Source organism: Bos grunniens, chromosome 23, assembly GCF_055505025.1.
Source record: "Bos grunniens cultivar Pamir isolate PY7600 chromosome 23, Bosgru_T2T1.0, whole genome shotgun sequence".
NCBI classification, from domain to species: domain Eukaryota; kingdom Metazoa; phylum Chordata; class Mammalia; order Artiodactyla; family Bovidae; genus Bos; species Bos grunniens.
In genome coordinates this window covers 25,350,185-25,377,821 of record NC_141187.1, presented here as the reverse complement: position 1 = coordinate 25,377,821, position 27,637 = coordinate 25,350,185, and the positions used below count along the sequence as shown (strand labels likewise).

The 27,637-nt window shown below is 40.5% G+C and overlaps 1 protein-coding gene across 9 annotated transcripts in view; it reads left to right on the top strand.

Moving 5' to 3' along the window:
* Positions 1-27,637, top strand: part of PKHD1 (PKHD1 ciliary IPT domain containing fibrocystin/polyductin) — a 443,740-nt gene that overhangs the window by 159,593 nt on the left and 256,510 nt on the right. For all 9 annotated transcript variants that reach the window (XR_015152761.1, XM_086370763.1, XM_086370767.1 and 6 more), the window contains 4 exons: positions 17,244-17,454; positions 17,865-18,022; positions 21,448-21,639; positions 25,410-25,535. Coding sequence is in view for 8 of the 9 variants with exons in the window: in XM_086370763.1 (XP_086226889.1) it covers positions 17,244-17,454; positions 17,865-18,022; positions 21,448-21,639; positions 25,410-25,535 (687 nt within the window). In the remaining variant the exon portion in view is untranslated. The remainder of the gene's footprint in view (positions 1-17,243; positions 17,455-17,864; positions 18,023-21,447; positions 21,640-25,409; positions 25,536-27,637) is intronic.

Sequence of the window (27,637 nt, the reverse complement as noted above, 5' to 3'; positions counted from 1 at the left end):
CTCACTTGTTTCTGACTCTTTGTGACCCCATAGACTGAAGCACGCCAGGCTTCCCTGTCCTTCACCATCTCCTGGAGTTTGCTCAAACTCATGTCCGTTCAGTCGGTGATGCCATTCAACCATTTCATCCTGTTGCCCCTTTCTCCTTCTGCCCTCAATCTTTCCCAGCATCATGGTTTTCAAGTGAGTCGGCTCTTCGCATTATGTGGCCAAAGAATTGGAGCTTCAACTTCAGCATCAGTCCTTCCAATGAATATTCAGCTGATTTCCTTTAGGAGTGACTGGTTTGATCTCCTTGCTGTCCAGGGGAACTCCCCAGAGTCTTCTACAGCACCACAGTTCAAAAACATCAACTCTTTGGCGCTCAGCATTCTTTATGGTCCAACTCTCACTTTTGTACATGACTACTGGAAAAGCCATAGCTTTGACTAGATGGACCTTTGTCAACCAATGATGTCTCATGTAACTTGAGGCGGGGTCTATCCAGTGATGGCTCCAATGGTAGAATTAGATTAGCCTCTTTTAATAAGCCTCAAGGAAATTCCCTGTCTGTTCATGGCTCATGTACAAATATGGATGCTTACCATCTTTTGTCCCTAGCTTGGGTCCTCTTGGTTGGGTTGAGGGAGCAGAAGTCTCTGCTTGGCAGTTTGCTACATATGTGAAAGGGTGCTCCAAAGGGATTTTGGGTTAAAAGAGAGAGAAGCTGTTTTGTGTGTGTGTGTTTTGTTTGATTTGGGGTGGGTGGAGAAAGTAAGCTCAAAGTGAGAGGAAGAATAGAGGAAGATGTATGAGAAACATAAAAAACCTGCTTTCTGTAATCTTAAATTTATAGACGCTTCAATCCAACACTGGGGTTCTAATCAGCTAGTATGTTGTGGCAGATGGGTAACTACTCAGTCAAGTTAATGTTGGTCAGTGTGGTTCTGGACTTAGAACCCTCAGCGTGCAGGATGGCCAGTGACTGATGACTGCTTCTCTATTCAGAGCACATGAGAATTGGTCCCTAACTATATGTCTCTCAAAATATGACCAACACCATCAACAAAAGTAAGACAAATATTCTCTGTTGCCTTGTAAGCCTTCAAAAAAGTCAAAATACAATTATTCTATATGCGCATATCTGGTAAAATCTCAATTTATTCTTAGCTGAGATAACTTAGAATTTGTAATTGCTTGATCTGGGCAAGAGTGACCTTGGAACAATGGATAAGAAAGGGTTCCTTCCAGTAAGAGTATAAAGCACACTTTAAGGAACTTTAAAAATGTTAAAGTGAACATGCTGTTTTTAAGGTCTTAGGATTTTAGGTGTTTACTTTGAATGTATCCTGCTAATTAGAAATGAGTTCTAGCTATTCGATAATCCAAGTACAGCAGGAACCCCACTTAGAAACACATTATAAGCTACTTTAAGTTTCTATATATACCTGAAAGTGTTGGCATTTGTCAGGTCTTTTTTGGTTGCAAGTGACAGAAAACTCCATTCGAACCCCCCAAATCAGGGCATTTATTGCCTCATATAACTGAAAAAACTTGAGGCACAGCTGAGTCCAGGTGCCTCAATGAAGTCATTAGGACTTTGTTTCTCTGCAGCTCTCGGTTCTGCTTTCTCTTGAGTTGCCTTCATTTTCCAATCTGCCTCCTGAAGGCAGAAATATGTTCCTGTGGCTCTAGATGAAAAAATGGCTCTTTTCCAATGACTATTATACCCCTGAGTAAATTACAACATTCCCCTCATCAAAATTTCACATCCCTCCCTCTGAGTTTTCCCTTTAGCTTTTAACACTCTCTAGCATATCATATTGGAGAAGGCAATGGCACTCCACTCCAGTACTCTTGCCTGGAAAACCCCATGGACAGAGGAGCCTGGTAGGCTTCAGTCCATGGGGTCGCTAAGAGTCTGACACGACTGAGCGACTTCACTTTCACTTTTCACTTTCATGCATTGGAGAAGGAAATGGCAACCCACTCCAGTGTTTTTGCCTGGAGAATCCCAGGGACAAGGGAGCCTGGTGGGCTGCTGTCTATGGGGTCACACAGAGTCAGACACGACTGAAGTGACTTAGCAGCAGCAGCAGCATATCATATATAGCTTATTTGTCATATATTGTGCTTATTCTAGTGTTTTCCCTAGTAGAATGTATACATCCCAAGGGCAAAGATTTTCATGCCTTTTTGTTTTTTTTTCTCATTGACAATATCCTCATTCCCTCCAATAGTGCCTGTACTCATAGTAGGCTTTCAACAAGTATATGTTGTGTGAATAATTGAAATGGAAAGCTTAAACAGAAGCTTCAGGATTAGCTTTGACTGTGTTTGAGTCATAAGCCCATCACTGAAGCTACTGCTATGACCAGGGAAGTGGTGGTCTTATTGGTTGGGATGGAACAAGAAGTGGGACCAACTTTCCAGACCCCCAAGACTACACAATCTGTGACCAAGAGAGGATGGTTTCTTAAGATTAGAGGTGTGTGATCTAACCAGAATAGGGGAATGGGCAGATAAAAGCAATAGCTTTTATCTTTTTAAAAGTCTACTTTAAAAATATCTGACAATCTGTTATTTTTACTACTTTTGCTAATTTGAAATTAAAATCAATAAATGTTAACTGGATATTTCAAACCTGTTTAGTTTGGCTGGGAAAAACTTCCAGTCAGTTAATTCACTAAGTAAAACAAAATTTACTAGTGATAGAAAATTTGGAATTAAAAATTTTCTGATAACTGTGTTTCACTTTATCTAGACAGTGTTATTGAAAGAATGAGGTTGAGTCTAAGATATTTTTTACTTAGGGAATCCAGGACTGCATGGATCTTGATCTAGACTGGCCGCTCTTTTGTGTAAATATATACATACTGGGTAATGGCCATCTAAGGCATCAATCCCCAGTATTAGGATTTAGCCCAAGCAAGGGAACCTCTCGTGAGCAATGGTGTGACTAATTCTTGACTAAGCTGTGAAGAGGAAGGACAACTGACCTTTGAAAAAAGTCAACTTTCAGTGTTTCAGTTTCCATACACAAGTTGAAGATGATTCTAAAACATTTCTCATGATGCTGTTAGGTGATTAAATGAAACAAAACATGTACAGCACTTAGCACAGGAGAGGCATTGAGTGATACCTGCATATCTACTCAGTAAATATTAAATATTGTTGTTATTATTATCATGTGCGTACTGTTTTGATTTGATGAAGCTGCCTTGTTATTCTGAGAGGGATGGGATGGTGTTTGTTGCTTTCCAGTAATCCGTCAACTGGAAACATTCCTGATAGCCCTCTTGTCCAGCCTTCTTCATATTATGTCCATCACCAGGTTCTGACTTTAATTCTTGAAAGACTCACAAGTCCATTTGCTTCTTGCCACTTCCATGACTACAACCTTAGTTTATGATGCCATCAACTTGGGCCTGGACTTTTGTTTAAGCTTTCTAGTTTATCTTTTAGTTGCTATTTTCACCCCTCTCCAATTCATTGTTTACCCTGGAGCCAGAGTGATCTTTTAAAAATGCAGATCTGTTCACATTACACCACTGCTCAAAACTCTTCAGTGGCTTTCCATTGTCCCTAAGATAAAGTCCAAAATTTCTAACCTGTTTATAGCACCCTCTCTGAGGTAGGTTCCTATATTTCCTGGTGTGTTTTCCAACCCTCTCTCATTCTCCTCCCCCACTGCTTTTTGGTCTTAGTAACCTTCTTTCTTAATGATTTTTTAAGACTGAAAAAGATCTTAATGACCCAGATAACCATGGTGGTGTGATTACTCACCTAGAGCCAGATATCCTGGAGTCTGAAGTCAAGTGGGCCTTCATCACTATAAACAAAGCTAGTGGAGGTGATAGAATTCCAGCTGAGCTTTTTCAAATCCTAAAAGATGATGCTGTGAAAGTGCTGCACTCAATATGCCAGCAATTTGGAAAACTCAGCAGTGGCCACAGGACTGGAAAAGGTCAGTTTTCATTACAATCCCTAAGAAAGGCAATGCCTAAGAATGTTCAAACTACTGCACAATTGCACTCATCTCACATGCTAGCAAAGTAATGCTCAAAATTCTCCAAGCGAGGCTTCAACATATATGAACTGAGAACTTCCAGATGTTCAAGCGGGATTTAGAAAAGGCAGAGGAACCAGAGATCAAATTGCCAACATCCGTTGGATCATCAAAAAAGAAAGAGAGTCCTAGAAAAACTTCTACTTCTGCTTTATTGACTACACCAAAGCCTTTGACTGTGTGGATCACAACAAACTGGGAAATTCTGAAAGAGATGGGAATACCAGACCACCTTACCTGTCTCCTGAGAAATCTGTATGCAGGTCAAGAAGCAACAGTTAGAAACAGACATGGAACAACAGACTGGTTCCAGATAGGGAAAGGAGTACGTTTTAACTTATATGAAGAGTGCATCATGTGAAATGCCAGGCTGAATGAAGTACAAGCTGGAATCAAGATTGCCGGGAGAAATATCAATAACCCAAGTAGGCAGATGACACCACTCTTACGGCAAAAAGTGAAGTGGAACTAAAGAGCCTCTTGTTGAAAGTGAAAGAGAAGAGTGAAAAAGCTGGCTTAAAATTTAACATTTAAAAACTAAGATCACGGCATCCGGTCCCATCAGTCAGTTCAGTTCAGTTGCTCAGTCATGTCCAACTCTTTGCAACTTCATGGACTGCAGCATGCCAGGCCTCGCTGTCCATCACCAACTCCTGGAGTCTACTCAAACTTGTCCATTGAATCGGTGATGCCATCGAACCATCTCATTCTCTGTCGTCCCTGTCTCTGTCATTTGGTCCCATTACTTCATGGCAAATAGATCGGAAAATAATGGAAACAGTGACAGACTTTATTTTCTTGGGCTCCAAAATCACTGCAGATGGTGATTGCAGCTGTGAAATTAGCAGACACTTGCTTCTTGGAAGAAAAGCTATGACAAATCTAGGAAGCATATTAAAAAGCAGAGATGTTACTTTGCCAACAAAGGTCCATCTAGTCAAAGTTATGGTTTTTCCAGTAGTCGTGTATGGATGCGTAAGTTGGACTGTAAAGAAAGCTGAGCGCTGAAGAATTTATGCTTTGGAACTGTGGTGTTGGAGAAGACTCTTGAGAGTCCCTTGGACTGCAAGGAGATCAAACCAGTCCATCCTAAAGGAAATCAGTCCTGAATATTCATTGGAAGAACTGATGCTGAAGCTGAAACTCCAAAATTTTGGCCACCTGATGGGAAGAACTGACTCATTGGAAAAGACCCTGATGCTGGGAAAGATTTGAAGGTGGGAGAAGGGGATGACAGAGGTTGAGATGTTTGGATGGCTTCACCGATTTGATGGACATGAGTTTGAGCAAGCTCCAGGAGTTGGGTGATGGACAGGGAAGCCTGGTGTGCTGCAGTCCACGGGGTCGCAAAGAGTCAGACATGACTGTGACTGAACTGATCTGAACCTTCTTTCAGGGGCTTTCCTGGTGGCTCAGTGGTAAAGAATCTGCCTGCAATGCAGGAGACCCAGGTTCTGTCCCTGAGTTGGGAAGATCCCCTGGAGGAGGGCATGACAACCAGTCTAGTACTCTTGCCTGGAGAATCCCATGGACAGAGGAGCCTGGCAGGCTGCAGTGCATAGTGTTGCACAGAGTCAAACATGACTGAAGTGACTAAGTAGCAGCAGCAACCTTCTTTCAGGATTCCCTGTTGGCTCAGTGGTAAAGAATCCACCTGCAATGCAGGAGACACAGGAGACATGGGTTCAATCCATTGGTTGGGAAGATCCCCTGGAGGAGGAAATGGCAAACCCACTCTAGTATTCTTGCTGGAAAAATCCCATGGACAGAGTGGCCTGGTGGGCTACAGTCTGTGGGGTCCCAAAGAGTTGGATGTGACTGAAGCACAACTTTCCTTTAGCTTATTAAATGGTTAATGTATTCTAGATTTTACATTTTTTATGTTTTTGAGTAGCAAAAGAAATCCAGCTTTGTTAAGTAAATGGAATGCTCCATAGGCAGGAGCGTGTGATTTTTCCTTCAAAGAGAATTCTTCCCCATGTATCATCAAAGCAGTATTATTAATATTACTGCTTTCAGCCTGGTCCTGAAGAAAGAGTATCATTAAATTGGGCATTATATTCAGTATTTGTTAAAAATTGGATTTTTACTGAGATTCTGGCACTTTATATTAAAAATTTTCAAAGCTACTTTCCATTCTTCCCTCTCATTTAACTCTCACAACAACTCTGTGAAGTAAGAACCACTGGGATTGTTACTTTCATCTCAGAGATGATGAAACTGGGGCCTGGAAGAGGAGGTAACTAATATTCACTCCATCCTCTTCAAGGGCTTATGATGCACCTGGGCTTTCTGCTATTTTACATACACATAGCTGGTGTTTACCTGTGACAGAAAGACAAACACAAGATACTCCTTCCAGGTTTCTGGAATGTTCTTCTTCAGTTTTAATTTTCTCTGGTTATCTATGTGGGGCTTTGTTACTTTTGATTCCCTTTGTAGTATTTTTGATAGGGGGACAAAGAACCTGCTTCTTCCCCAGTTTGTTATTTGCCTTTAGTATTTTTATGGAATTTTCTGATTTCTATAATGGCAAAATTACAGATATCTTCTTTTGTGGTTTCTGCCTTTGATTTCCTGGTTAGAAAATTCTCACCTATCCAAAGACTATATAAAAGTTTATCTGTTTGTTTCCTGGTACGTTTTTATTTTTTTCACATTAGTGTCTTTAATCCAAAGTCAGAAGACAATGGCCTGTGGGCTAAATCTGGCCCTATTTTTGCAACAAAATTTTATTGAAGCTCAGCCGTGCCCATGTGTTTAGGTGTGTTTATGGCTACTTCTTGATTCCGTGACAGAGGTGAGTAGTTGCAACAGAGGCAATCTGGCCTGCAGACCAAAATCTGTTGTTTGGCTCTGAATAGAAAATGTTTGCCAATCCCTTCTTTAGTTCATCTAGAATTTATTTTGATATAGTGGATAAGTTCATTATCTAATTTCTTTTCAAATGGCTAGTCCATTTTCTCAACACTATCAATTCAACAATGCAATTATGCTATTCTGAAAAAATGCCTCCAAATATGTTCATACCCCAATTCCTAGAACTCATGAAGGTTTGGCAACAGCAACTTTGCAGGTGTGATTAAGTAAAATATTTTAAAATGGGGAGATTATCCTGGATAATTCAAGTGGGCCCAAGTTAATCACACTGGTCCTTATCAAAGGGATACCGGAGGAGTCAGAGGAGAAGGAGATGCAATGATAGAAGCAGAGAGAGGAGTGAGTGTTTGAAGATGAAGGAGGGGCCACAAGCCAAGGGATATAGGTGGCCACTGGAAGCCAAAAAAGACAAGGAAACAGATTTTCCTCTCAGAGCTCTAGAAGGAAACAGCTCTGCTTGAATTTTTAACTCAGTGAATCCAGTTTCAGAATTCTAACATCTAGAATCATGAAACAGTACATTTACATTTTTTAAAGACATTAATTTTGTGGTTAATGTGTTCAATCATTAGGAAACTAATATATTCCTTTATCATATGTTAATTTCTTATTTGATAGAGATACAAATAACTGTCTTTTATAAATAAAGAGCTTTTAACAACAAATTTAAGTTCTGGTGTTGGGTGTGAATAGACTTATCAGTGCAGTTAATGCAAATGACCAACATGAATTTATGTGGGGAGTGCTTGGGTGTGTTCACAGTGCTGTGTTCACAGGGGAGAGAGATTATTCTTTATTTTTTTTGAGTTTTCTCCAATCTTCACCTCATTAGTAATCACAGAAATGCAAAATAAAGTAAAAGTGATTTTTTTCCCTTAACAATCAATTTGGTCGATATTAAAAAGAAGTAGAATGTCTGAGGGATGGGCATTCATATATACTGCTAGTGTGCGTAGAGCATGTACAGTCTTTCTGTGAGACAATTTGGTAATAAAATCAAACAGCCTAAAACTAGGCATTTGCCTTGATATAGCAATGTCACTTTTAGGAATTTAAAGTAGTGAAATGATCATGAGTATGCCTAAAAATTATGCTAAAGAATGGTCACATCTGCACTGTTTATAAAAGGGAAATATTGAGAAAAAACTGAATATGAAAAAATAATGGATTAGTATTTAAAATAGACATTTAAAAAGTGATATACTATGATATTATCATGATATTACACAGTATATAATACAGATGAAAGATGCTCCTACTCTATTAAGTGAGAAAATTTATCAAAATGATATGTACAGAATTATAGAATTTTTGTTTATACATATATGAAATGTCAACATACAAATATAGGGAAAGGATAGAAAAGATATATATTAATCTGTTGTAATAATTGGTGATGAATGCCTTTATTGTTGTCTTGCTTCTCTTTATTTTTATGTTAAACATTATACATTTATTGGTTTTCTAAAAAAAACAATGCCATTAAAAATTAGGTCTTTCTTCACTGTTACTCCATTCCATAGCATAATCCATAGTAATGATTATCAAAACAATTGTCTAGAAATATATCTGGGTTTTTATATATATAATATATTTGACCATGAATAGAAGTGGGTGTTAAAGATAAGTGCAGAAGCCTTTAGCTCTGACCAATGGATCTTGCTCCTCTGTCTAAAGAACTTTCCACACTATTCTGTAGGGCCTAGGAGGCTCATTGTTCAACTGACCTGAAATCCTCACAGGAGCTGGGAACAGTGCTCTAGATATTTCCACTTATCTTACATGATATGATTTCCTTGGTATTTTGAACTTTATCCTTTGATTCTTCTCAGTCACTTTTAAATCGTAGCACCAACAGTAAAGCTCAGAGTGGTTAAAAACAAAAGTTAGCCTTTCTTTCATAGCTCTAGAAAAGGCCTTCAATCAGAGTAGGGCTCATTGCACCATCCAGGTAACCTTGGTTAGCCTTGATCTAAACCTTTCTGCCAAATGAATGGCAGAATTCTTAGCACTGGGGGCAGATGTAGTCCCAGGTCTTGTTCATTGCAGTGCAGAAATGTTTGCTGACCAGCTGTGGGTGAAGCCCGTTGGTCTGCGTCTATACAGGATGCCTTAGCCAGTACCACTGGAGATTACACCAAGGCTGCAGAAGGCTTTCAGTGCACACACAGAGTCAGGCTTGCTCAGGATTCCCCTGCCAGGGTTTGCCTTCATCCAAGAGAGAAATCACAGCAAATGTTTCTCAAGGGCAGGGAGAAATGTACCTGCAAAATGCTTCATTCCATCTCTTTGGTCTGCCAGATAGTCTTGTTTTAATGCTAATATCACAGTCTTCTAAATAAAAGGGATCTCCTCTAATTCACAAATAGTTTGATTTCAAAGAATTCTCTTCTAAGTTGGTTGTTTGCAATTTGGAATGCATTTGTTCAAAGTTGGTTGAGATTAACACATACACATTACTATATGTAAAATAGGTAATCAACAAGGACCTACTGTATAGCACAGGGAACTCCACTCACTATTTTGTAATAACCTTTAAAAGAAAATAATCTGAATATGGATATGTATATATGTATAACTGAGTCACTGTGCTGTACACCTGAAACTAACACACTATTGTAAATCAACTTTACTCCAGTTTTAAAAAGTGCTGATAAACCTTGTGGTTAATGACCCCTCTTGGGTGGGTCCTGCTCACCTTTCCAGGCGCATCCCCCCTGCACCTCCTCAGGTCCCCTTCCCTGCCATGCACCTGCGTTCTGGCCTTGCCTCTTCTATGGCGGTTATTTGCATGTGTCATGTTACTCCTCACCACTGAATGCATCTTCGCTGCCTTTGCCTGGAGGGCTCTGCCCATTTTGTTCTCTGCTCAACTGTGGCTTATCCTTCAAGACCCAGCTCTGTTATCACGTGTTCTGGGAAGCATTCCTGGAAACAACCCCGTCCTCTGTGTGAGTGAGGTGCTCCATATCTCTTCATTGGTGGACTCCGAGTGTCCTTCTGTCTTAGCACTTAACAGAGTACATTTATGACTTTTTGTCTATTTCCTGTACTGTTTACGGACACTGGAAGACAGTGACTCTATTCCCTTTATGTCTTTCTTCCCAGTGCTTCACAGATGTTCATCTACACCAAAGAAAAAATAGCATTCATTGTTTTGCTGTGGATAATGGTGAAGCTGCATACAGAAATAGGGAAAATAATTTGCATATATTTGAGAAAAACATTTCTAGTCCTTTTGTGAGTTTCTTTCTGTTTCTATTATGTTGTGAACATGATTTTCATGAAATGATTCTTTCCTCCCTCCCTCCTCTTTTCCCTCCCTTTCTTTTTTTCCTCTCTCTCCCTCCTCACCCATTCCCTTACTGATTTGGAAAGGTCTTGGCAGTTATTCACTTGGAATAAATTGAAAGATTGAAGTCCTACAAAACAAACAGAAGATAATTAGTGATTTTAAAGTGTGTTAACCCACAATGATGATTTTCTTTCTTTCCATGCCTGTTTGGCAGGATGCTTGTCTGGGCCAGTGTAATTATGGATGAATGTGCTGAAGTGCTTGAACAATAATTTGTAGGAAATACAATTTTGAGTAGAAGTCATTAGTGGGAATAAATGAATAACTTGTTGGTTAACAGGTCAATGTTGAAAACCCAAATAGGTTAAACATTGTATTAACTTATGAGTCAAGAGAACAATCTTTTTTTCTGTAAGCATATGCATAAAATTATTGAGCTTTTTAAACTGTATTTTTATATATTTTTTGATTTGTGGAAAGAAAGGAAGAGGGCCACCTGACCTGAGTTTCTGAAGAAGGACTTCTTCTCAAAATTCTGTAGTGACCTATATGGGAAAATAATCTAAAAAGAGTACATATGTGTATGTGTGCATGTGTGCAAAATTGCCTCAGTCGTGTCTGACTGTGACCCTATGGACTGTAGCCTGCCAGGCTCCTCTGTCCATGGGGTTCTCCAGGCAAGAATACTGGAATGGGTTGCCATGCCCTTCTCCAGAGGATCTTCCCGACCCAGGGATCGAAACTGCATCTCCTGTGTTTTCTGCATCGGCAGGCGGGTTCTTTACCGCTGGTGCCACCCGGGAAGCCATGTATTACTAATTCATTTTGCTGTACATCAGAAACTAACATTTTAAATCAACAATACTCCAATAAAAATTAAAGTAGTAAAAAAATCTATCACAAAGAGTTCTGTAAGGTGAAATGACTCACATTTGAAATGTGTACAATGCTGCCTTCATCAGAGAAGTCAGTCAGTGTACAACTTTTAAATAATATTTATAAGATAAAGGATATAATATTTTGCATATCAAAGCTAATTGGGTACAGTTAATATACAGTTATTTCCAGAGGCTAGAATTCCATTATGTGTCCAGTTCTTTGGTTCTGGATTCAGAGGAGCCAGTTTCAGAATTTGGTGCTGACATCTCCTACTGTGTGATTTTGTCTTCCAAGTATTATTTTAACTTCCTAATCAGTACAGTCTGTTAAAAGGACAAAGAAAACAAAACCCAGAAAACCAACAGTTCTTACTTCAGAGTAACACTGATTAGCACAGGTTGGAATTATTTTAAGTTCTCAATAATGTTCGTGTTATTTTTCAGCTTTTTACATACTGGATATTATATATTTATTGAGGTACATTTCTGATGGAAGTTTGTAGGTGGTTGTCTGGATGGCAATAATCAAAATAGTTTAAATCCCTATGAGTTGAGTGCTAATCAGACTGTGCTAGAAATTGTGACATTTGTAAAAGAGACATGATGGAAGGCCTTGCATTCAAGGTGGGGAGAGAGATATATGTACCGTAACAATTACAGAATAACTTGATATGAAATACGTGGTGCTGACTATAGGTTGCATCACTCAAGTTTCTCCAGGCTCCCTGAACCCTTTCAGCCCGTGATATTTGAGTAGTGATAACAAAGAATATTTCTGCCTGCTTTGACTCTCACAGAACCTCCAGCCCTTCGTCCCTGCCTGCTTGATACAGGTGTTCTCATGACAGATATCATCAACTAGTCCATTTTCCTTCTATTTTGGTTTTCTTGATCATTGTCTTCCCTTCAGGAAGGTCCTGGGGCTTCCCTGCTGCCATTGTGTTGGGCACCTGCCATGGAAATACTGAGCACAGGGTACCAAGGGTGCAGGCTTTCATTGCTGCCCAAGTGGGCCAACCCTCAGGTGTGGAAATGTGCTGTGTTCCATGATGGAACCAAAGGCCACTAGCTTTGTCACTTGGGGTGCCTCCTGACCATCTGATTGCCGAAACTTTGGGGTGCTTGCTTCTCCGTGTTTCGGTCATGATTTTTTCCTCCTTCAGTACTTACTTATTGAACACTTATACAGAAGACACTGAGATAGACATGACATGTGCTACTATGACACTGTGCAGATATAGTATAACTTCTGCTGCCATGTTTAATAGCGGAGATGGAGAACAGCAATAATAGAGGTCAAGCCACATGTGCTAAGGGCCAGAGAGAAGAGGGAGACACTGATATGATAGATGCTGAGTTTGACCTAGTTTGGAGGTCTCAGAGACTTCTCTGAAGGACCAGGTTGAACATCACTCTGAAGAATGAGGCAGAGTAAATAGATGAAAGAATCCCAAGCAGAGGAGTATCAGGTACAAAGTCCATCTAGAGAGTTCCCTCAGGGTCTTTCTTCAGGTTCAATCATGGGTCCATGAGAGAAAACCCATGTCTGAGGCATACCCCATAGCACCCTTGTCGTCCTTGCCCGTCTCTTCCTTTCATGCAGAAGAACTCAATCAGATGACCCACAGACCAGCCAGACATGCCTTGGCATGCCTAGTCCCAGATGTACACAGGCCTTTTACTCAATAAGAACCGCCCTTATTAAGACCCTCAATAAGAACTGTGGGTCTATAGGAGTCAGTGGACATCAGCATGGGCTGAAACGCCTCCTGAAGTCCAATGGAAGAGGTGAGGCTTGAGCTACTCTTAGAACAAGTTGGGTGAAGAAGTCTGGATACCTGGTGGAAGGGACAGGACAGGGGCAAAGGGATAGAGAGAGTCAGGGATGATCTTGTTAAATGAGAAGAGACTTGATTTCCTGGAATGGAGAGTTTATTAAGGAGTCAGAGATGATAAAGTGGAGTTTGGTTATGGAGACTCTTGAAGGTCCAGAAGGGAATTCGGGAATTTGTTGCTGAGTACTGTAGGCAGATCATTGTTGTTGTTGCTCAGTCACTCAGTTGTGTCTGACTCTGCAACCCCATGGACTGCAGCAGGCCAGGCTCCTCAGTCTTTCACTATCTCCTGGAGTTTGCTTAAATTCATGTCCACTGAGTCAATGATGCCATCTCCTGGAACTTGCTCAAACTCATGTCCATTGAGTCAGTGATGCTATCTAGCCATTTCATCTTATCCCATCCTCTATCTAGCCACCCTCTTCTCCTTTTGCCTTCAATCTTTCCAAGCATCAGGGCCTTTTCCAGTGAGTTGGCTCTTTGCCTCAGGTGGTCAAAGTATTGGAGCTTCAGCTTTAGCTTCAGCATCAGTCCTTCCATTGAATATTTAGGGTTGACTTCCTTTAGGATTGACTGGTTTGATCTTCTTGCTGTCCAAGTGTTTCTCAAGAGTCTTCTCCAGCACTACAGTTTTAAAGCATCAATTCTTCAGCACTCAGCCTTCTTTATGGTCCAGCTCTCACATCTGTAGATGACTACTGGGAAAACCATAGTTTTGAGTATATAGGCCTTTGTTGCAAAGTAATGTCTCTGCTTTTTTAATGTGTCATCTAGGCTTGTCACCCTGCTTATTTAACTTATATGCAGAGTACATTATGAGAAATGCTGGGCTGGAAGAAGCACAAGCTGGAATCAAGATTGCTGGGAGAAATATCAATAACCTCAGATATGCAGATGACACCACCCTTATGGCAGAAAGTGAAGAGGAACTAAAAAGCCTCTTGATGAAAGTGAAAGTGGAGAGTGAAAAAGTTGGCTTAAAGATCAACATTCAGAAAACTAAAATCATGGCATCTGGTCCCATCACTTCATGGGAAATAGATGGGGAAACAGTGGAAACAGTGTCAGATTTTATTTTGGGGGTCTCCAAAATCACTACAGATGGTGACTGCAGCCATGAAATTAAAAGACGCTTACTCCTTGGAAGGAAAGTTATGACCAACCTAGATAGCATATTGAAAAGCAGAGACATTACTTTGCCAACAAAGGTCCGTCTAGTCAAGGCTATGGTTTTTCCAGTGGTCATGTATGGATGTGAGAGTTGGCTGAGCACCGAAGGATTGATGCTTTTGAACTGTGGTGTTTGAGAAGACTCTTGAGAGTCCTTTGGACTGCAAGGAGATCCAACCAGTCCATTCTCAAGGAGATCAGCCCTGGGATTTCTTTGGAAGGAATGATGCTAAAGCTGAAACTCCAGAACTTTGGTCACCTCATGTGAAGAGTTGACTCATTGGAAAAGACTCTGATGCTGGGAGAGATTGGGGGCAGGAGGAAAAGGGGATGACAGAGGATGAGATGGCTGGATGGCATCACCGACTCGATGGATGTGAGTTTGAGTGAACTCCGGGAGATGGTGATGGACAGGGAGGCCTGGCGTGCTGTGATTCATAGGGTTGCAAAGAGTCGGACCCGACCCAGAGACTGAACTGAACTGAAGGCTTGTCATGGCTTTCTTTACAATGAACGAGTGTCTTTTAATTTCATGGCTACAGTCACCATCAGCAGTGATTTTGGAGCACAAGGAAATAAAATCTATCACTGCTTCCACATTTTCCCCTTCTATTTGTCATGAAGCAATGGGATTGGATGCTATGATCTTAGTTTTTTGAATGTTGAGTTTTAAGCCAGCTTTTTTACTCTCTTCTTTCATCCTCATCAAGATCCTCTTTAGCTTCTCTTCACTTGAGGTATCTTAGTAGGCAGATACTGCAGATTAATGAACAAACAAGGGATGCAATTAAAAAAGAACAATGCACAATCATCATAGGATTAAAAATTGTTTGTAGAAGGTCTAGCTCAGATGATTATTACATTCATTTTGACATTCTCAAGTTTGAGAATATTTGTCTGGGATAGCTCAGTTGGTAAAGAATCTACCTGCAATGCAGGAGATCCTGGTTAGATTCCTGGGTCAGGAAGATCCGCTGGAGAAGGGATAGGCTATTCACTCCAGTATTCTTGAGCTTCCCTTGTGGCTCAGCTGGTAAAGAATCTGCCCACAGTGCAGAAGACCTGGGTTTGATCCCTGGGTTGGGAAGATCCCCTGGAAAAGGGAAAGGCTACCCACTCCAGTATTCTTGCCTGGAGGATTCCATGGACTGTATAGTTCATGGAGTTGCAAAGAGTCAGACATGACTGAGAGACTTTCACTTTCAAGTTTGAGATGATGGTAATTCATCCAAATATTCATATCTGCTATATAGCTACAAATATGAGGCTGGCACTCATAAAACACCCAGACTGATCTTTTAGTTATACAGATAGAAGTGTGCTATTTTTGCAATGAGAGTGAATATGTTATGAGATAATTTTACTGCTTTCTAGAGGCTCTGTCAACATTTGAAAGGCCTTAAGTTTATGTTAATAGTTAAAAAATCCACTTCAAAATTCCCTGTGAATTTTTCCATTTATTTTGACTTGACTGTTATTTAGAAGAATGCTTAGTTGAAAAATATCTTTGTCGTGTCAAATTTTGGTTCTGACACATGTAGCTGCTTGTTGATAGGTGCATAGTAGGATGCTCTTTGCTTATTGATTATTATGAATTATTATTGATCACAGTGTATAATCATATTTTGCCATCATATTTTGTCATTGACAGACATTTTTGATGCATGGTAGAGATGTTTCTGTGTAGACTTTGAAGAACAGATCATAGAAATTCACACATATATAAATATGCATATACACTGAAATAGACTTTATTTTATTTATTGTTCCCAAAGGTTAAAACATACAAACAGCAATAAAATTAAAATTATTTTCTTTAGACATGATTTATGTGTTAATTTTCACCTGCTCTGTAATTAGAAATTTTGAACTCTGGGAAATTTTTTTTAAGATAAAATTATTGCCCGAGTAAACTTCAGAAATTATATCATTAACCCAGAGACCTTTCTAAGCCTAGAACAACATTGCTGGTACCAGTACCACTGCTCTCCAACATAGACAAATAAATAAGGAGGGAAGTTTAAAATAATTTGAAAATGATTTATTGTTGGCCACCTCTGTAGTTAGAGAGTCAAATATTCTTACTTTAGTTTAACAAGGGAGGACAGGAAGCTGCTGTGAGCTAAAGGTAAATTATGATCAATTGCGAAGGAGGAGGAACTGTACCAAGGAGAGGAGTTGGGAGGAAGCCTTGTGTTTTCTGAGGTACTGCTCCAGATAAAGGCTGGAAAAAAAAATCTCTGCCTTAACCTTTGTTGGAAAAGGCCAGAGTAAACTACAAGTCTGACTACCTTCTTGAATCTTTGCTGGTTAAGGAGCAGCTTGTGGTTTGGGAAGGGTCAGATAGTTGCACTGGAACCTAAAACAAACCCAGTTATTTAAGGTCACACATTCCACTTTTTTTCTGCTCTGCTTAGCCATCCTATCCCTAGATACACCCCATGTTAGAGTAAGAAGGGATTACTTAACACACCAAGACTTAGGTGGATCATTCTCATGGTAATTTTTATTTTTAACTCTACCATCACCATTTGTACAGTGAGTTGAAGTCTTAAGTTTAGAAATTCGTGGTGAACTTATATCTTGGAGGACCTAATAGTCATTGGTTTTAATTTGGAAGAACGAGGTGATAAATTTTATTCTCAAAAGTGTGATGCAGAGAAGGAAGAGAGAAGACTAAAATATATTGAGGGGTTGTTATGTGGCAAAGTCCACACTACATGTTTCATAGATATTATCTCATCAAATTGTCTTAAATCCCTAGGAGGGAAAGCTTTGCTGCTTCTGCTTTGTAACTGAGGAAAGTGAAACCCACCTCTAAGTATATTATCCAAAGGAACATAGTTAGAATGTGGCAAGACTGTGATTCAGCTATAAATTTATTATGACTTCAACCCTGTGTTTTTCACCCCATACCATTCTCTGTCTTGAATTATTGTCACCATGCAACAGACAGGAAAACTAATACGCAAAAAGTAATACAGTGATATCACCTTTGGTGATAGCACCAATGCTTATAGAACCTGAAGCCTGATTTCCCAGATTCTTCTTTCACTGAAGTCTTTGGCTGAATAACATCACATTCATATTAAGTTTTAAAAATGTCTAAAGGCAAGTTTCCCTTGGACTTGCTTTAGGTTCACTCCCAGAAGTAGTGGTCACCCATCTTCGAGCAGCTGCCAATGCCCATGACACAGTGTTGGCTCTGGAAGATGCTGTCGATTGGCATGCTGGGGATGAAGTCCTTGTCATCAGTGGGATGGGTGCTGAAGATGCCAAGCCTAAGGAAGAGATTGTCACCGTGGAGACTGTGCATAGTACAGACCTCCAGCTGAGGTCACCCTTGAGGTACTGCATGCCAGCTTGGCTCCATTTAGATGGAAGATGAGGTCTTAACTGTGTAGGTGACCAACACAGCTGGTCAAAAGACATTTGTTTGTCTTTCAATAATATCATTTACATTAAATCACAGTAGACATTTTGGCAAGAAAATTACAAAATATGAAATATTTGGAAGATTTAGACTTCTTAAATAAGTTTCTCTTGTAAGACTAGAACTTTTGTCTTTTAGTAGATGGTCACTGCAATAGTCATCATAGTTCCTAATTTTCACATACATGTGGCTATTTTTTACTCTTCTGTGTCTGAGTTTCTAAAGAAATAAAGTCCCAGATGGAGGATTAGGCTAATTTAATGGCTTACTATTTGTTATAAGACTTGGAGTGTTATTTTCAGATTTTTTTTTTTTTTCTTTTCAGATATTCTCACAACTCCACAGAGAAATGGGTGGCTGGAGAGCACCATGTTTTAAAGGTCATGCTGGTTCTACTCAGCAGGAGTATTACCATACAGGGAAATCTCACTGATGAGAGAGTGCAGTTCCTTGCTTCATGCCAGGGGACCAATGCTTCAGAAGGTAGAGAACGATTTGTTGGGAAGTCTAATGGGTGAAAAACAATGTTCTTACTATTCAATGATATGTGGTATGGTTGACTTCTTTCAATTAGTGTGTTCCTAATATAGTAAGAAAGTGAAGTTGCTCAGTCGTGCCTGACTCTTTGTAACCCCATGGACAGTAGCCTGCACCAAGCTCCTCCGTCCATAGGATTTTCAAGGCAAGAGTACTGGAGTGGGTTCCCATTCCAGGGAATCTTCCCAACCCAGGGATCGAACCCAGGTCTCTCACACTGTAGACAGATGCTTTACCTTCTGAGCCACCAAGTCCCCTGCAAACAAATGAGTTATCTTCTGAGAGCATGTTCGTAAGTCCAATTTGTAAGTTCAACCAAGCTGGCCTAGGCACTCAGCTCACACAATCGGCTATATAGTACTGTACTGTAATAGGTTCATAATATATTCCATACAAGTAATACATAAAAAAAGCAAGCAACCACAAAAAAATAAAGAAAACATTCTCAATCTCACAGTAAGGTACCTTGAAAAGTGCAGTAGCACAGTAAAAGAGCTGGCATATAGGGGCTGGCAAGAGCTACTGACTGGAGGAGAGAGAGGACTTGGAAGATGGTAGAGTTAAAGGATCATTAGCAACAGGAGACGGAGGGCAAGCTGCAGTTTCACTCATGCCTGACATTGACAGAATGCACGCTTAAATCTTTGAAAGTTTGAAACTTGAAGGTGTGAATGTAGGGGACCTGCTGTGTTCTGTAGATTTCAGAATGCTCTTGATAAATCGTCATTTCCTCTCCTGCCCTCAACCCCCTTGTGAAAGAGATAGGCAACAGTATTTGCTTGAGAAATTAATTAGTTCTTTGAGGAAAAGATATTCCTATTATATAATAAAATCTGGAGAGTTGAATTAAATTTTCAGGTCAGAGGTTATAATGAAATTGATTCCCATCCTTCTCTACAATTCTCAGGAAAAGTGCTTAATGCGAGAGTCAGTGATACAGGCAGCATGTTCTAATGAGTTAGACTTGGAAGGCTCTTCCCTCCCCCCACCATTCCCACTTTTGGAGTTTGTTTTCTGAGTGAAACTACCACATACTTTAAGTAAGTGGTTGAAAAAGTCAATCTATCTTCGAGAAGAATAACAGGCACTGAATCACACTGATGTACCTATTAAACATCTATTTCAGGGATGGTTAGTTTAGTAGGTTATGTTTTGGTTTCCCAGGCTGTAGATTATGAGGCTTTCACACGTTGGGAAGACATCATTTTTCAACTTTGGTCCAGAATGGTGTGGGTGTCAAGGATGACTCCCAGGCATGAACTCTGGATGGATGAGGAGGCTGTTTACTGAGATGGGAAGGGAAACAGGTTTGGGGGGTGGGAGGGTAGAGATCATGAGTTTAATTTTGTACATGTTGAGATGCCAGGCCAGCATGTGACTGGAGATGTCTGGAGCCTGGAAGAAATGTCAAGTCCGGAGTTAAAGATTTGAGTCATGTCTATGTATAGAGGCCTGTGGGGATAATGTTGGTATATGGTTGGGTAAGAGGGACTTTGACCCTGCCCCCCACCCCCTAGTCATCTAGTTCACAATTGTGTCATTCTGCAAAAAAAACAAAAAGTTTTCATCCAGTGGGTTGGAATGCAGTGACTGCTAAATTTAACATTTCTGCTAAACTGGCATCTGCGGTCAATTACAGACTCTCTTGGTAATTCTCATACAGGTATTCTCAGATCATATTGTGCAAAACATGGCATTTAATCATGCTCCAAGGGAGATCATGCCTCTGGGTTTGGGCTATTATAAATCTGTTGTCTCCTAATGAAAAAAATAATCCCTAGTTCTACCACAACTCTTATATATGACTAAAAAATTCCAAAAATAAAATAAAATTCATAGACCTTCATTTGAAAAATAACTTATCATTCACCTCTTCTTTTTATGGAGCTCGAATATGGAAACAACGTAGCCAAAAACCATAACAAGAGGCCTAGATGCTGGAAAATATGGCTCACTGGCATACAATGGTTAAATGGTGATAAAATGTACAAATACCAAACACCTCTTTATTCACCTCTAATATCATTTCATGGCAAATAGATGGGGAGACAATGGAAACAGTGAGAGACTTTATTTTGGGGGGCTCCAAAATCACTGCAGATGGTGACTGCAGCCATGAAATTAAAAGACACTTGCTCCTTGGAAGAAAAGCTATGACCAACATAGACAGCATATTAAAAAGCAGAGACATTACTTTGCCAACAAAGGTCCATCTAGTCAAAGCTATGGTTTTTCCAGTAGTCATATATGGATGTGAGTAAGACTGTAAAGAAAGCTCAGTGCCAAAGAATTGATTCTTTTGAACTGTGGTATTGGAGAAGACTCTTGAGAGTCCCTTGGACTACCAGGAGATCCAACCAGTCCATACTAAAGGAAATCGGTCCTGAAAATTCACTGGAAGGACTGAAGCTGAAGCTTCAATACTTTGGCCACCTGATGCAAAGAACTGACTCATTGGAAAAGACCATGATGCTGGGAAAGATTGAAGGCAGGAGGAGAAGGAGATGACAGAGGATGAGATGGTTGGATGGCATTGCCGACTTGATGGACATGAGTTTGAGTAAGCTCTGGGAATTGGTGATGGACAGGAAGCCTGATGTGCTGCAGTCCATGGGGTTGCAAAGAGTTGAACGTGATTGAGCGACTGAACTGAACTGATATACATTTTCTGAGACTGACAATAGATGCCTGTTAGAATGATCCATAATTTTGTATTAGTGGCTCTTCTTCATTGGTTTATTAACCTGGATAATAAAGAGTTAATTCAGGAGATGATTTCTTCTCCATCCTGAGGTTAGTTCACCCTACCAAATGCCATGTGTCCTCACTAGGGCTCTGCTGGGACTGAGGCGTTGGTGTGGGAGTGGCTCAGTCATTTCTCTGGAGTTCTTCTCCATTTCTTTGATGGCATCATTGCTATGTCCCCAAACCATAAAGCAGCAAAATATTGGGAAAACCCCACTGGACAGCAAAGAGATATGATTACATTTAGCGCTCACATGTCTTCTCTTCAATTATCCACCCACCAGAGGGTCATTTTATTGCACACTCCCTCAGGGGGATCTTTTGGATTGTAATAAGCATCTATTTAGGTTGGGTTTATGGGTTCTAGTCAGCCTTTTTGTGATAATAATTAAGGTGATTGATTCGGGAGCTTCTGGAAATAATAGAGTGAAGGCAACATCATGTTCTAGTTATCAGATGTTTTAATTAATAATCCAAAGGGGAGAATTGAAGTAAAAGGGAAGTAAGGTTATTAAATAAACAGTCAGGGTCTGTCCTTTGTGCCACAGTGCCTTTCGTACTGGGAGATTTGATTAGAATCATGCTGTACCTTCTTCTGTGCCCCTTGTCTTCATTCTGTGTCTCAGGTGATTTGCAGAACTGTTTGTATTCCAAGAGTGAGAAGATGCTGGGATCCAGGGATTTGGGGGCCAGAGTCATCGTTCAGTCCTTTCCGGAGGAGCCCAGCCGGGTCCAGTTGAAGGGAGTGCAGTTCCGGGACTTGGGACAAGCCTTCCATGAGCATGTGAGCTGCCTGATGCTGGTAGGAGCTATGAGAGGTGAGGAGGCCCAGGCATGATGTCTCATCTTTCTTCTTCTATATTCAAGGCTCTCTTTGCAAGGGGGTCCTGGTAGGTGGTATGTGGGAACATGGGGGATTCAGAGATGGATAACTATACTGTAGATCTATGGTTCAGAGAGTCACTTGGAGAGCTTATTAGAATTCGCACGTAGAGACCCTGTCTCAGACAAATTGTGATCCAAAGTGAGCCTAGAAAAACTGAATTTTTAACCTTCTGATTCTGGAACAAGTAGTCCATGTTTCCTTTTGAGAAATGTCACTATAGGTACAGCAGATGTGGAGGGAACCACACAAATCCATGTTTTGAATCCTGCCACTACAATGTACTGGCTTTGTGACTACAGATAGATTGATATTAAATAGTATAAATTATCAGTCAAGGCTAGTGGAAAGCACTTTGGGAAGATGTCCTAACATAGAGGAATCCCCTGCCTGAGAAAAGTGGGGAGAATGGCTGAGAACCAGGCTCTCTTCCTGGGGAAGCAGACAGAGTGTGCAGACCTTGACCAGACCTGAAGAGACACGAGGGAAGCAGCAGACATCCAAGGCAGGTGGGGACAAGTAGATAAAAAGATCAGAATCAGAAAAGAAGAACATGACCAGATGTACTGATAAAGGCTCTGAAATCAAAGTTGGAGGGGTGTAGGAGCATCTAGGGTGAAATTCCAATGCCAGAGTCTGATATACGGAGTTGAGAGATGGGTACAGATGCTGAGCGATGAGGACAGCAGCCCTGTCGCAGTCACGCTCCCCTGCCCTCAGCACCTCAACACCCACACAGCCAAGCTCCAGAAGTCAATGCCTGACAAAGCACATCAGGGCATATGGGAGGTTCAATGGGGCTTGAAAAGTGCTAGAATTACAGCAGGCATTGACAAAGTAATCCATGAGGTCATTGAAGGCAGGATCCTGGCTAGCAGCATTTTTTTTCTCACTTTAAATTATCTGCTTGCCAAGAATACTTCTCCTAATTTTCTAAGATCTTTTCCACCTTATTTATTTCTACACTCGTTAGGGGGATGGGTCCCTCACATGGTTCTTTCCCAAGTACATTAGGATGATCAGAATCTTTGTACCCTTCTTTCTGGTTCTTCGGTCTCCTGGTGCTTATAATGCTGAGGTATATTTGATGTGGGTCAGTTCCAGTAGAAGTGAGGGGAGCAGTCACATAGGAGTTATCAATTGAACATAATCAACAGCTCCCCATCAAAAATATACTCAGTCTGCCTCCTCAACCTCTGCTTTAGAGTACCTGCACATTTATTTATTTATATATTTATTAGGTTTTATTTGAAAAATGGTTCAGTGCTTGGACTTCCCTGGTGACTCAGATGGTAAAGAATCTGCCAGTAATGCAAGAGACCCTGGTTTGATCCCTGGGTTGGGAAGGTCTCCTGCAGAAGGGAATGGCTACCCACGCCAGTATTCTTGCCTTGAGAATTCTGTGGACAGAGGAGCCTGTGGGGCTACAGTCCATGGGGTTGCAAGTTGGACAGGATTGAGCGGCTAACACTTTCACTTTCACTTTTCAGTGCTTAACCAAAGTTTGAAATCCATTGAATTAATACATTATCCCCTGTAGGTCTCTGTTAAAATGCAAATGTGTTTCCTGGGAGGGGGAAACCCATTAACCCAGAGGTTAGAAACTTCTGGCATGCTTGCCAAAGAATCCTTTATTGTTTCATGCCCTACAGGCTCTCATAACCTGTGTGGCCAGCTTGTCCTCAGTCGAGGGAGTTAGAGGGTGTTGGAATCTTTGCTTGGTGTTTCCTTTAGAGGTTTACTGTTCCCTGAACTCATCCACTATAGCTCTGTTAACACATTAGTCCTTACTGGTTGTTCAGATGTACCATTGTATTCTGAGGGGCAAGCAGTGATGTTGTGGTGGAGACCTGGTCAGGAAAAGTCTGCAGCAGGCAGTGTTTCCTACATGAGTGGATGTGGATGCGCTAACTTATTAGTGAGTGATGTGAAGGCATCTGGTGCTGGGATCAAGGCGAATCTATAGACCTTGTGTCTATGGAGACACTGTAGTTGAGATTTTTCTGCTGCTGCTGCTGCTGCTAAGTCACTTCAGTCGTGTCCAACTCTGTGCGACCCCATAGACGGCAGCCCACCAGGCTCCCCCGTCCCTGGGATTCTCCAGGCAAGAACACTGGAGTGTGTTGCCATTTCCTTCTCCGATGTGTGAAAGTGAAAAGTGAAAGTGAAGTTGCTCAGTCGTGTCCGACCCTCAGTGACCCCATGGACTGCAGCCTACCAGGCTCCTCCGTCCATGGGATTTTCCAGGCAGGAGTACTGGAGTGGGGTGCCATTGCCTTCTCCATGAGATTTTTCTAGATAGTCCCAAGGTCAAAGGTCAAATTATTACATAAACCAAAGCCATTTTTCTAATACTTCAAACATTTGGTATCGATATAATCTCTCTCCCTGTCTGGAAATAATACAAAGCTTCTTTTTCAGGATTTATAATTTTATTATCCAAATAAAACGTTTTAATTATTTTAATGTGTTTTCTTCATCAGACTCAAGATACACAAATGCAGAATTTACTTAGTTTTATTCATCTTACACCTCTGGCACAAGACATAATTCCTGAAATATATAGTTGATACTCAGTAAATAGTTGTTCATTAATTGATTCAGTCCACATGTATCGATTTGGGAGGTCATAAAATATGTTCATGGAGCCAGTGTAATGATTTTCTTAAATGTCAGTTTCTCTTAGCACAGTAGAAGATATTTCCCCTCCAGTTCCACAAACCACCATATTCAAATGTGAGAGTTCTGGTCCTCAGACTGATCTGTAGCTTTACTTACAATTTGGATAAATCAGGAATTTGGGATTAACAGATTCACACTGCTATATGTGAAATAGATAAACAGCAAGGACCTATTTATTGTATAGCACAAGGAACTGTGTTCAATATTTTGTAATAATCTATCATGGAAAAGTTTATGAAAGGGAATGTGTATATATACACATATATATATATACATATATACACATATGTATGTATAACTGAATTACTTTGCTGTATACCTGAAATATCGTAAATCAACTATACTTCAATTAAAAGAATAACTTCATAGCTCAAGATATAACGACTACCTCTCCTCATGCTGGATGCAGTTTTCAGAGGTCAGAATTGGTCTGTAAGCCTTAGCTGTTTGTTTCTTGAGCTGCTGTCCATTACACTGTGATGAGAAGTGGAAGTGAAATCTCTCAGTCGTGTCCGACTCTTTGCGACCCCATGGACTGTAGCCCACCAGGCTCCTCTGTCCATGGGATTTTCCAGGCAAGAATACTGGAGTGGGTTGCCATTTCCTTCTCCAGGAGATCTTCCCGACCCAGGGATTGAACCCGGGTCTCCCACATTGTAGGCAGACGCTTTACTGTCTGAGCCACCAGGGAAGTCCAAAGAGTAGATACCAAAGATGGCGGCCACCAGGACATCTTGAGAGCCATGCGTTCCTCGTGATTTGGCCATGTTCTCTCTTTCTCAGATGGTTTTCTTTTCTGACGTGTGGCCCTTGGATTCCACTATGGTGATCTTTGGTGTCTTTAAGATACATTGGTCTAAGCTGCCTGTTTTTAAATTTCTGCTGCCAACTCCTTATTTCTTGAATTTTATTATTGTGTGGAAGAATGTTCGTAGTTATATTCTAGCAGCATTTGGGGATGATCAACAGAATGTGAGGAGCCTTTGAGATTCCCTACTGTTTACCATCCTCTTTGTCGTTCAGGTTCCTACCTGCAGGGTTGCACAGTGCGGCGGTCCTTCAGCAGAGGCCTCAGCATGTCCCAGACCTCAGGCCTGAAGGTGGACAGTAATGTGTTCTATGATATTTCAGGCCATGCACTGCTGGTGGGTAAGTGAAATCGGCTTGTTTAACTTCGACATTCTGGTGCAGGACACGTTATTTTTTAAAAAAGAATTATTGTTCCCAGATTTGAATTTCCAATTTGTAAAAACTTTAGTCTCTGATCTTTAGAAATAGGCTGTAGTTAAAAATTCTAGTTGTAAATTCAGTCTTTAATTAGCTTACTAAGCTTTACCCATAGGAAATTGATTTTTATTTTTTGTTTCTTTAAATTTATTTAAAAAATTTTATGGAAGTATAGTTGGCTTATAATGATGGGTTAATTTCTGCTATACAGCAAAATGGTTCGGTTATGCACATATATATATATATGTATATATTCTTTTTTCATTTTCTTTTCCATTGTGGTTTATCACAAGATATTGAGTATAGTTCTCTGTGCTCTGTAGTAGGACCTTGTTTATCCATCCTCTGTATAATGGTTTGCATCTGCTAATCCCCAACTCCAAATCCTTCCCTCTCCTACCCCACTACCCCCCTGGCAACCACAAGTCTGTTCTCCATATCTGTGAGTCTGTCTCTCAGGAAACTGATTTTTAAAGATAGACATTTCAGTTCATGTTAATCAATATACAATAAATATAAAATTTATTGTCAGCAATTTCAACAGTAATTCAAAGTCACATAAATATGTCTTTGTGCAGCTTCATGAAGCATCAAACCTGGATGGTGAACAAGGAATTAAACATTTTTGAATCCTGTTCTTCACTACTTCTGTGGCTTGTCGAAGAAGCCTGTTTTAAGAATTTTCTAAATGGTCATCTGTATTGACATTTGTTTCCTAAAGTCCATTCCCTTTGTGATGCTTAAAAATATCAGACTGTATCATCTTAAAGCCCTTTAAGAATTTATTTCTTTTAGAATATAATCCAGAATCCTTACTCTGGCTTAAAAACCTTCCTTAGTGAGGCTGCTTCTACTAACCTTGGTATACCTCTCTTGCTCTTTTTCTCTCCCTCTGTGCTCTCACTACACTGACCTCTTTTAATTCTTTCAAAAAGCCACACATTCTCCTGCCTCAGGACCTTTGCACAGCTCTTGCCTTCTGTTCATACCATTCATTCTCCTCCTATAATAGCCCTCCCCAACACTCCCAAATCAAGTCTGTCTGTTTAAACTCTTTTATCACCATTCATTACTTACTGATTTAAAATTATACATCATGTTTCTGACCATCTGATCAATGTCTGTTTTTCTATTAATACCAGATTTCATGAGAACATCATCTCCTTAGTACTTAACAGAATTTTTAAATAGTGCATTTGGAGATATATTTGTTGAAATAAATCTATTAATGAACAAAAGGTCTTTGGTTATATCAGAATAACCAAATCAGAGGTTTTCACTGAAAGGAAAACTATAATTGTACTTGTTAGCTAGTGTTTTCTATTTAAATTAATTCTGTGATATCATCAGTGGGAAAATTTGCATGTTTCATTTAGGAATGATCTGTTAAGATAAAAGCTGGAAAGGTTCTAACTGTGGAAGGAAATAGTTTAGTGAGAAAATATGGATCATGTAAACTAACTCCAGGGTTTCTCTGATAGCTCAGCTGGTAAAGAATATGCCTGCAAGACCCCAGTTCAATTCCTGGGTCAGGAAGATTCCCTGAAGAAGGGTAGGCTACCCACTCCAGTATTCATGGGCTTCTCTGGTGGCTCAGACGGTAAAGAATCTGCCTGTAATGTGGGAGATCTGGGTCCAATTCCTGGATCAGCAAGATCCCCTGGAAAAGGACAGGTTACCCACTCCAGGATTCACAGGCTTCCCTGGTGGCTTAGGCGGTAAAGAATCCGCCTGCAATGTGGGAGACCTGGATTTGATCCCTGGGTTGGGAAGATCACGGGGAGGAAGACATGGCAACTCACTCCAGTATTCTTGCCTGGAGATTCCCCATGGACAGAGGAGCCTGGTGGGCTACAATCCATGGGGTCCCAAGAGTCAGACATGACTGAGTGACTAGGCACAGCACAAACTAACACCAGCTCTAAAAGGCTAAGGGCTAAGGACAATAGAAGTTATCAGGTGCAAGACAGTCTTTTGATTGGAAAAGGACAGGGCAGTCAGACTAACACATGGAAGGTTGGCGT